The sequence below is a fragment of the Sinocyclocheilus anshuiensis genome, unplaced genomic scaffold, assembly GCF_001515605.1.
Source record: "Sinocyclocheilus anshuiensis isolate Anshui unplaced genomic scaffold, SAMN03320099.WGS_v1.1 scaffold653, whole genome shotgun sequence".
In the NCBI taxonomy this organism is placed as follows: Eukaryota; Metazoa; Chordata; class Actinopteri; order Cypriniformes; family Cyprinidae; genus Sinocyclocheilus; species Sinocyclocheilus anshuiensis.
This window is the reverse complement of record NW_015540902.1, coordinates 638,806-650,585: the sequence shown is the minus strand read 5'-3', so window position 1 is coordinate 650,585 and position 11,780 is coordinate 638,806. Positions and strand designations below refer to the sequence as shown.

Below are 11,780 nucleotides of genomic sequence, written 5' to 3'. Positions count from 1 at the left end.
GCCCACCCACACGCGCGCGCGGTCTCTCCGTACAACACTCAAACAGTGGCAAAGTTTTTTTTTTTTTTAATGTGTGATTTTGAACAGATGTAAACAATGGCAGTAGGCTTAAAAGTATAGACGTGATACCAGCTAAATTTAATTATTGTACTAAATCGCAGAAAAGTAGGCTACAGTACGTAACGTTACTTTAGACTGCTATTCCTCACTCTGTGAAGTAACGTGAGGGAGGAAACTAGTTGACGTTAGCTAGTTAATTAGCCATGTTATCTGCCTCGGTAGCAAGCCAAATAGTATTTATTTCAACACTGAAACAAACGGCGGGTGGGTCTCTTGTCTTGATCGGGGGTGAAAGAGGGACACAGATATATATTTTATGTTCGACTTGGAAGTATTTATTTAGCGATCTGCGCTAAAGCGTCATCTGTACGGAACATCGTTGTGTACGGAACATGGTTAGTCTACGTTACTCGAAAAATTCCCATATGACAGACATCGTCTTTTTCGACGGGGGAAAAAGTTCCAGGGATTCATCTCCTTCGGCCATCCTACACACAGGGTGACTCCGCTCGCACCAACAGGAGGGGGAGGGGTCGTGTGACTCGCTACGCTCTTCGCTGCACACAAATGAGGGAGTCCTGCACTTTCCGTCTTTGACGACACGTAAAAAAACTGCGCATACCGCAGGAACGGTATAACGGAAAATTGTAGTGGTTTTGAAACCGTGACTTTTCCAACCCGCGGTATACCTTGAAACCGGTTATCGTCCCATGCCTAGTACTCACATGCTGTGACAGCCGCTTTCTGTCCGTGTGCTTTGGATGTGTGTTCTCAGAAAACCATATATCAGAAGTTTAAACTCATATGGTTTAAAACGCATGATTTCAGCGCGATAAACATAATCAGAACCAAAACAGATGTTTTTTAGCAGGTACCAGCTGTAATGGCACAGCTCTATTCTGGAAAAGGGGCGGGGAGCAGCAGCTCATTTGCATTTAAAGAGCCAGGCTCGAAAAACAGCGTGTTTCTGCTTCCACTCAAAATAGGCATTTTCAAAATGATATAATAAATTATCTGTGGAGTATTTTGAGCTGAAACTTCACAGACGCATTCTGGGGACACCAGAGACTTATATTACATATTGTAAAAAGTGGCATAATATGTCTCCTTTAAAACCTTAAAAACTATATCATGATCTTCCTTATCTTGATTTACCCATTCAAATGCTGCTTTTATCTTTGAAGAATTGGGATTCTCATGGTCTTGGAAAACCTGGATATGTGAGAAAGCCTGATTTTAATAGTTCTATACCTGGAAAAGTCATAAAAATGAACTCGATAGGCATTTTTATAATGAATATAAATTGTACCAGTTATGCAAAGCTCTAAAATTTTGTATTTTTAATATATTTAATATTTTTAATAAATAGATTACATTTTTTATGAACATTTAAGTTTTGGAATCCTGAAATGTAATTATTTTAATTATAATTATTATATCATATTGCTTTTTAATTTAGATACTGTAACTATAACTATAATAACTATAGTAGGACTGCCCATTGATTAAAATACGTTTTGGGCCTTCAAATATTAATATGGGGGCCTTGGAGTCAAAAAGGTTGACAACACCTGCTCTATGGATATCTAGTACAGTGTTTTCCAACTTTTATTTATTTATTTATTTGTCTTATATATGTCCACAGGCCCATGGATAATGTTCAGAAATGTGTTCCTCTTAAATCATACTGAATATCATTAATCATCATGAACTATTATTAAAATAGCCATCAATGTTATTAAAATATTAAGTATATTCACATACACACTGGTATAGTACAATGAAATACAATAAAAATTAACAGTATTTTAAGAAACTCACAGCTGACCCATCACCCCATGTCCAACTGTCACTATTCCTGCGGGAAATTCCGATCCACAGCCAGTGCTGCTCATGATCCTCTGCCTCCCTGCCCAAACAGAGCTGTTAGACACTGCTATACCTTTTAACAGGCCCACAAGAAGCATCCGGTTCAAAGTCTTAACTTATCTTAAACATAAACATAACCTCAAAATATTCTGTCTAGGGGTATCTGAGAGTAAAAACTGCTGAATAAAGAAAATTTTAATAATTCTCACACAAATCATGCCCTGATTCATTACAAACACACACAGTGTTGCTTTAGGGCTGGATTTTATAAATGTACCCGAAAGCCTCATGGAGGATCTGGAAGACATAGGTCTCTTCCTCTGGCGTACTGAAGCTGGCAAGCTGAGCTCCATGTTTCTGGCAGAACTTGTGAGCTTGAATCCAAGTCAATCTCTTCTCCAGTGCACCTGCATGAAAGACCTACAAAAGCACAGCGATGAGCTGACCACACATCCCAATACAGGCAAACACACAGACACCACACCAGGACTGGCCAAAATTCAAAATGTAAGAATATGTTCACTTCTTGAATTGAATGGACACACTCATGATGTTGAACTCGATTTGAAATGGAATGACAGGAATAAGAATTTACTGAATTGTAACTCAAAAACTTTTATGATTGTTAATTTTGTGATGAATTTCCAATCATTAATTATTACTTTTTATTCCCTGATATGTAAAGCCAATTAAAAGTATTCTCTTAACTGATTTTATTACTGTCAAAAAAATGAAAAATAAATAAAAAATTCATACAGCCATCAAAGAAAAAACATTTTTTAATGCATAATTTGCCTTTTTGAGCATCAGTGAATGTTTGAAGCTTTTGTAATAGTTGTGCATGAGTCCCTCAATTGTCCTCAGAGTGCAAAGATGGATCTCAAAATCATACAGCCACAGCTGGAAATCAAATATGCAGAAGATGCTGGAAAACCAAAGAATGTGCAGGAGCTGGAGGATTCTTTTCTGAAGAACAGTTTCTGAAGTGGGAAACTGCTCAGGACAAACAAGGGACTCATGAACAACTATAACAAAACACGAAAACAGTCATGAATCATCCAGGTAACAGCACAGAGTATTAAGAAAAATTAAGATTTTTTTTTTTTTTATAAAAATCAGTGATTATTTTGTTTTGTGGACTATATGTAAACATCTGTTATGTGAAGTAGCTTATTCATGACAGTACTAAATAAAAAATAAAATGCGTTTTTTTATGACCCTTTTTATTTTGTTAAAATTATTAACATTTTCATAGATTCTGCAAGGGGTCAACTTTTGAGCAGAACTGTATGTTAAACTAGAGCAATCCGGGAAAATAAATGTTTTCTTTTACCAGTTTTAGAAAATGAATGTTACTGTCAGACTTTGTTCCGTGTTTTGTGTGTGTTTTGCTCCCCATGTACCTTCCTATGCCCATATTTGGTTAGTTTCCTGTTCCTGTCCTGATTATGTTGATTTGATTCCAGGTGTTCCCCGTTTTATTTCCATTGATCCCAGGTGTGTCTCGTCCTCTCCTCATCCTGTCATGTGTTTAAATAGTGTTCCCTGTCTTTAGTTCAGCGTCCAGTATTGTACATGTCTACCCGTGTTACGTGTGTTTTCAACAAAGAAGTAATGCCGAGTTCACTGCACGATTTTCAAACTCGTCGGATCGCCGTTATTTTCACACTGCGTGACTATCTGGGGTAGCATTCAGTTGCTGCTGTGTTCACATTGCACGATGGATCGGCGACAGGGGGTTTCACACTGCATGACTTCACAATAGGAAGAATCGCCGACAGCTCTGTCTGGTCCGCAAACTACGTTTCACAACAAAACACACGCGAGAAGTGATAAGGAAATAACGCGAGAACCCGCGTGCGTCAGACCGGAGTTCTCGCGAGCAAGACTGTAATTATTTTAAAAATATATATATAGCCCGCAAATTGTCTGTGAGCTGATTTCCAGCTACAAGGAGAAAAAGAAAAACAGATTATGCAGGAGGGAGATGCAGGGAACAGGGATTGGGTGTTCTGCAAAGAGAGTTGGAGGTAAATAATTTTGCAGTAACTGTTATGCTGATGTTGTGGCTGGTCAAGCAAATGTTTGTGCTTGTTTCTGTATGATATAATTGTTCATATATCTATTAAAATACTGATATTCTGGTCTATAACTCCTCCCCGAACTTCCCTCTGCCCTGTATCTTGGTGACTCATTGGCTGTTGGTCATCGCCGATGTAATTTCGGGGATTTGTCGGCGAGTGAAAAATCGGGCTAAAATCGTGCAGTGTGAACTCAACATAAGCGGCGTCATTCCCCCGTGTTTGTTTTCTGCCTTTTGTGAAAGTTTTTTGTTTCCCAGGTTTTCCCCGCGGTATGGAAATTGCCACTCGGTTCATCGCCCTAGCTCGCCTGGATCTCCCCTTCATTGAGAATTCCTGGGAGTTCTGCAGGCTCGCCGCGGCTACGGCCTTAGTTGACTCCACCCTCAACTCGCTGTTCTGGCACGTGGCCAACTATCATCGCCCCGTGGACCTCCCAGACACCACGGGACTAAGTTGGAGGGAAGGAATCCTCCGGTGTCTGGAGAGCGTCCTGCCCCGAGCCAGAACCAGTTCACTGGCCACGGCATCGTCAAGTTCACCGGCCGCTCCGAAGTTCAGCGTGCTGGCCGTGCCGTTGTCATGCCTGCCGGCCGCGCCGAAGACAAGCCCGCCAGCCCCAGAGCTCGCTCCCGTGTCGGCTCCAGCCCCAGAGCTCGCTCACGTGTCGGTGCCAGCTCCTCGAAAGCGCCTTGCTGTGCCTGCTCCTCCAGAGCGCCCTCCAGTGCCAGCACCTCGTAATTGCTTCCCAGACCCCCAGTCAAGCCCAGGGAGGGCTCCTGATTCCCCCAGTCAAGCCCAGGTAGGGCTCCTGATTCCCCGTTAAGCCCAGGAAGGGCTCCTGATCTCCCGTTTAGCCCAGGGAGGGCTCCTGATCTCCCTTTTAAGTCCAGGGAGGACTCCTGATCCCCCGTTATGCCCAGGGAGGGCTCCAGGCCCCGAGTTCAGCCCCGTAAGTCCCCCCATGGATTTTTTTTGGGGGGGGGTAGTAAGGCTCCAGGGGCTGGGGCTGTGGCCGCGGCCTCGGAGGCGGCTCTGCCATGGCCTCCTGAGCTCCTGGCTCCGCCATGGCTGTCCGTGCTCCCTGCTCTGCCATGGCCTCCCGAGTCTCCTGATCCACCATGGCCTCCCGAGTCTCCTAATCCGACATGGCACCCCGAGCTGCCTGATCGGCCGTGGCGCCGCGAACGGGTAATGCCGTCCGCCCGGCATGTCTGTCCTGAGGGACCTCCAGAGCGCCCCCCCCCCTCCCCGTTGGATGTTGTGTGGCGCGAGGACGCGCCTTCCGGGACGGGGGAGTTATGTCAGACTTTGTTTCCTTGTTTTGTGTGTGTCTTGCTTCCATGTACCTTCCTATGCCCATATTCGGTTAGTTTCCTGTTCCTGTCCTGATTATGTTGATTTGGTGTCCCAGGTGTGTCTCGTCCTCTCCTCATCCTGTCATGTGTTTAAATAGTGTTCCCTGTCTTTAGTTCAGCGTCTGGTATTGTACATGTCTACCCGTGTTACGTGTGTTTTCCTTGTTCCCTGGATGGCATTAAAGCTTATTGGTTTGAATTCTACTCCTCGACTCTTCGCTCCTTCGTCTCCGTGCTCCACACAGTAGACCAACGTGACAGTTATATTATTAAATATATGAATTCAGTTTTCTATAGGTGACATTTCCACCATATTTAATCATAAATGTTTAAATTGTTACTATAGCATAAAAATACACATGGTTTCAAAGGAGCTTTTCAGTAAGTCATGATGTTAATTTTTATAATATCTTAATATCTTCATGCCTTAGTCACATTCAGCAGATTAGAGCTGGGCAATAATATAATTTACATTTTGCAACAATACAAGCACTTAAGATTTGCTATATATAAAGTACTGTATACTGGGATTAAAGTAGATCAAATTGGATATAATATAAATAATATATTTATTTTGATGAGCTGGGTGTTACTGAATGTCTGCGTATAAATCTGGAAATAATATATATTCAACTTTATATATAGAGCTGGATAATATTATTTTTTCATTTTGCAATGATATATATTAAATTTTAAATTACAGTTCTGCAAATTCAATTCAAATTGGAATTTAGAAGGCTTTTCAATTTTGAATGGTGCACAACTCAATACAACACAAACAGACACACCTTGTAGCAGTAGCGGAACTTATTGGTGCTTTTCCATCCCGATGGGCATGATCCTGTTAGGGAGGGCGTAGGCTGAGGCACAGGAGGACTGGGTATGAGAGAGTCCTGATTCTGTTTGCAGATGTATTTGGAGTGGACGCTGGCACAGTCCTTCACCTCCCACAGACCCATGGCTTGCCCCGCTACCATCACCACACAACCTGCCTTTATCTGTGCTGCAACACCACAAGACAAAAAGCAGGTTCATCTTTAGCATTTTTACGGCTTAGCACCAAATGATAAAGGGAATGATATATAGACACAAACTATTCAGGTGCACACATGGTCATGGCATACACACGATTGTGTGTGTTTCTGTACCTGGCTCATCTCTGTTCCAGTTGGTGTATGTGAGCTCCTCTCCCGTTATCCAGCGGAACGTGCCGGTGCTGTTGTCATTATACAAGCCGAGCCAGAACTGATCGTCAGATCGTCCAAACACCAGGCTGCTCACAAAGGCCTGCTCAAACCTGGAAACAAGCACATATGCACCTCATAAGTTACTTCATAATTCATCGATTTCGGAAAAGCTGAATACAAAGAATACACCAGTCCATGTTGCTAGGCTTGTATCCAGTACCTGTTATTAATAATGACGAGTGTAGCATTGTTGCTAGCGCACATTCCTTTTGCATCATTAAAGGTTAGAGATTCTTCTCCAACCTTGAAACAGGAAGGACTGTGCCATCTCCAACCCTGAGGAGATTCACCAGAGGGAGAGAGAAAGAAGTGTGCTATGTTATAATGCATTATATTATTCTTGCTTGAAAAATAATTCATTGGTAAATGTTTCTGAACAGTTCAGCATATTTTTTAGGCTAGTTCTTTTTTTTGCTAAATGTTAAATGCACAGTGACAACTGTGAAACATTTATGGGAGGCATAATCTGGAAATTTTCGAATTAAATGCATGAACACCAGCATAAACCAGTCTGGACTAGAAAGGAATTCATGCTGGTCTAAAAGCTGGTTCTGTCAGTAGGTGTATTTGACCTATATGAATTAAATTAATTGAAAATAATTCTCCAAAAAAAAAAAAATCACAGGAACAAAACATGCACACACACACACATGTATCCACACACGGACACCCACATTTTAAGGAATGTATCTAGACTACACGTCAGCACTTGGCAAGAGGCAGTAACGTGACCTCTCTGCCGGCTGTCTGCTTTACTGTTTAAGACATTACAGAGAGTCAGATGTGTTCTCTCATTGTCTGACAATGACAAACTCACTATGACTCCAAATTTAGCAGCCTGTTCCAAAAATGAAGATTCAATTGTTAAAAGTAGATTTTCATCTGCAGAAGGGGCTTACAATGCAGCAAAAGAACAGTGTTAATGCCTTATAAAATTGTTGAAATTTGTAAATCCAAATACAGGAAAAAAAGAGGGGGAAGATTAATAATAAATGCAATGTAGATACAGTATTGGTTCAAGGTTTTTGATTAATTAACATCATTCTGACAGTTCTACAGGGATAAAGTCTGCTGAAAAAATCCACTCTGCATTAACACCTAACACTGACTCAAACACACATATGGATGAATACCACAAAACCTCTCAAGAACATGGCTATTTCACAAAATTATACTTTTGTCATGATTATTTTTATGTTTTGCAGCATTTTCTTGAAAATTAAGCTCATTCTACATAACTGTTTTGAAAGTGAGATTTTTTTAATGTTCTTGAAGCCTCTTATGCTCACCAAGTCTGCATTTATCTGATCAAAACTACAGTAACATTAACATTAAATATTTTGCAATATTATTACAATTTAAACAATTTATAACTGTTTTCAATTTTTAATATATTTTAAACTGTAATTTATTCCTGTGATGTCAAAGCTGAATTTTCAGCATCATTATTCCAGTCTTCAGTCTCACATTATCCTTCAGAAATCATTCTAATATGCTGATTTGATACTCAAACATTAATTATTATTATCATCAATGTTTTCCATATTGTGCTCATTAATAGCTTTGTGGAAACTGATTTTTTTATATAATTCTTTGATGAATAGAAAGAACAGCATTTATTTTAGATAAATCTTTCATAACATTAGACTGTATATATTTTACTATCTCTACTGATGAAATTAATGCATACTTGCTGAATAGAAATATTAACTTAAGTATTAAAAATCTTATTGAACCCAAACTTTGAATGGTGTAATTCAATAAAAAAAATAAAAAAATTTCACCTGAAATTCTGAAATTGCTGAAAATTCACCAGTTGTTTATTTAAGCTGTGAATATTTCAATTCAAAACATTTCACACATATTTTCATAATTAAAAATTCAATAATCCATATTCACTTCTTAAGCATTCAGTCTGTTTACAAACACGATGTATAATATTTTATTTCACTGTACAAATTCGCTTCCACAGATCCAGTGGTTCAAATTTGGCAGAATATTCAGCATTGCACATCCGGGTACTGCAGGAATAGCAGTAAAGTACCGATGCATGATCTGCATCTGCTGCAAGCGGGTGTTGATGGAGACCAAACCAACAGGTAGAGCAAGTCATTCATTCACAAAAACTGATTTGCAGAAATGGAGCAAGTGGTAAGTAGAATTTATGATTATCAGGGCCAATGCAAGCACTGTTAATGCGATGCATCATTTTTTCAGTTAGCACATTTCAACTTGCTTTTTTGTTTCAAAACATTTATCATCATTTTTCTTCCATAGTCTATCAGTGTAAGTCAAAAACTGCTGAAATGATCTACAAAATGAAGTTCGAATGGGGCTGAATTAACTGAAAGAAAATTGTGGTGAAGAAAAATAAAAAGAAGTAATATAATGTATTTGAAAGAACTGTAATCATATATGAAGTTGATGAGGCGTGCATTACTTTGACTATTTATTCTTTCCCTATTTGAATTCTGTCTCATTTGTGATAACAATAACCCCCTAACCCTAAATATTCAATTTGGACACATAACTTGTCCTTTATTTGTGTTATCTTAAATTGTGTGGTTTATTGAAAAAACGTGTGCTATTACTTCTATAAGTTATAGGACTTACTTTTTTTTTGCCTGGTGGCACACAGAAAAAAACTGCATAGACCTACATTATAGGACCTGAATCTTATCTCTGACAGCAACCACCCAGAACACCCAAGCAACATGCTAAAAACATCAGAACTCTGAAAATCAGAAATTTTACAACCAAACAGTAACGCCCTGGAAACCCACAGCACCCTAGTTTCGCGTAGGTGAGAACAGTTTTCTTCAGGTAAAAAAGTAACTTAGTCAAACAGACTGTTTCCACAAGCTTTAGGGTATCCACAAGTAACCTCTGAACTCTGACCTAGGCGATGGCATCCAGGGTCACAGCTCTTATTTAACAGATGCCTATTACCAGGGTTACAGCAAGGTAACAGCAATAACGCACACACTCATTTAAAACAAAGACGGTTTCATGTAGAGCTGCTGTAGACCTGGATAAATTGGATGGAGGGATGACAGACATTAGGCAATGAGAATGAAATGTAGCCAATGTATGCATATTTCGTTTCTGTGTGCTTGTTAGTGTAACTTGGTCCATGACCTCAAACTTTTTGTCCTCGGTTAGCAAACAGTTATGAGTTATGAAGACTAGCGTGTGTGAGTCAGACTCCTCTGTTTACTGTATGCTTGTGGCAGGTCTGGGTCTACTGACCACATCTGGAGTTTTAACAGCATGACACAGCAGCGACTGTGAATAGAGTCTTTATGCAGAGAGAAAGAGAGCCACAGAAAGTGTGTAGAGGGAGAAATCCAGCTAAACAGAAGTAACAAACAGAAAACTGCAGGAGCTGCAGAGAACAAAACAAGGAAGGGTAATTAGAGGATTAAAGCTAATGAAAAAGGAAGAATGATAAAGAGGAATGAGAATCATAAGGAGAAAGCCAACAGAGTGAAAAACCAGAGTGCTTTACCCGTTTGCAGCCGTGGTCCTCTATCTGGTCGTCAGCCTTCTGAGCCACTTTCTTACAGACTGAGGGCAGCGAGTAATTACATGGGCTATCATTCCAGCGGCCCTCCTACAAACACACACATACTGTATAATGAGGGGTTATCATTATGAAGCTGCTATAAATTTAGACTTTTAGGATCACTATCTTAATTACGAGTATAAAGAAAAGCAGATTCATACCCATTAACATCATTCTGACAGTTCTATACAGATAAGGTTTGCTACAAAACACATTCTGCATTAACTCACTGTACCTTTAACTCAAACTCACATAACTTTCTCTCAAGAACATGTCTTGCTATTTCACCCTAAAATAATACTTTTGCCATGATATTCATTTTTATATACAAAATAAATTTTTATTAGTGCTATCAATCGATTAAAAAATTAACTACTTAATAGCACATTTTTCTGAAATTTACCGCAATTAATCCCACCTAACATTAAAGTTTTTAAATATACTTTTATATTGCAATAATATCACATTCAATCTTTAAATGAATGCAGAAACAACATAAAGAGAGTATATTTTTAATATTTGTTTAATGGCATCTTTTTTTACGACTGAAGGTGAGTATCACTGATATCGATACTGTTGTCTCTATGAAACAGTTTTTCCCCCTAATATTTAACCATTGACTATAGCCATTCAACATTACAGTATAATTGAGAGCTATCAATTTTAACATTTATTAGACCTTCAAAAAATAACTTCTAATTTAAGTGAACTTATAACAAACTTCACATAAACCCATTATAATAAATGTCATATTTAGCTACCTGTGCCCTCCAGCCAAGTAGGAAATATACAGAAATTGAATAAAGTTACCAAACTCTAAATTCTAAATTAAATATAGATGAATCCTTAAAGCTACAAAAGATTTTCTTCTTTTTTTTTTGTTCTTTGATTAACAGACATCACAGCAGCTGGTTATTAGGTTATTTTGGCTGCTTTAAGAGCTGCGGCTGATGAACATTACGCAGATCTGACACGCATCGTATTTTCGCACAACTCTTTACCTTTTCTGAGTCACTTCAGCTCTTAAAGTTGATGCTAATAAGATGACGAGTTGAATCGGGTGTGTTAGATGAGGGAGACAGTGCGGGGCTGCTCCAGACCACGACAGTTTTGAAAACCACTGTATTTCAGAGACATGTTCTTAAATGTGACGCATATATAACAAATACTTACATACATGAACAGTTTTAAGGCAGCTTTAATCGCCTTTTTGGTAACTTCATGACTTAATTGATGACATAACTACAACATTGCATGCTCGTAGTTTCATTTGAGATGTTGTCAGACATATGGCCTGACAACATCTTATCTGATCACAGTTCTTCTACTAAAGCTCCTTTGTCACCTGTACCTTTTTTTTGACTAGCGCCTGGCGCTGAGGTGAAGTTGGAGTGCGCACCTGAAAAGTCTCCCGTTTAATGTGGTCGCAAAGATGTTCTTCATCTAAATAAATGCAATTCAAATTCAATTTAAAAAAAGAGACAGAAGCAGCAGTTGTGAGTGGGGTGGCCAGCCCTAGCTCCACGCCTGCGTTAATTGTGTTAAATATTTTCAATGTGTTAAACTGAAAAAATGTAAACGTGCTAATTTTGACAGCACT

The 11,780-nt window shown here is 39.2% G+C and overlaps 1 protein-coding gene across 1 annotated transcript in view; it reads right to left on the bottom strand.

The window, feature by feature from the left end:
- LOC107689094 (C-type mannose receptor 2-like) overlaps positions 1-11,780 on the bottom strand; it is a 43,796-nt gene that overhangs the window by 8,386 nt on the left and 23,630 nt on the right. Inside the window, exons 9-14 of the mRNA XM_016487000.1 lie at positions 10,124-10,228; positions 6,776-6,891; positions 6,517-6,665; positions 6,157-6,371; positions 2,207-2,349; positions 1,882-1,969 (exon numbers count right to left, since the gene is read on the bottom strand). Of these exons, the coding sequence (XP_016342486.1) occupies positions 1,882-1,969; positions 2,207-2,349; positions 6,157-6,371; positions 6,517-6,665; positions 6,776-6,891; positions 10,124-10,228 (816 nt within the window). The remainder of the gene's footprint in view (positions 1-1,881; positions 1,970-2,206; positions 2,350-6,156; positions 6,372-6,516; positions 6,666-6,775; positions 6,892-10,123; positions 10,229-11,780) is intronic.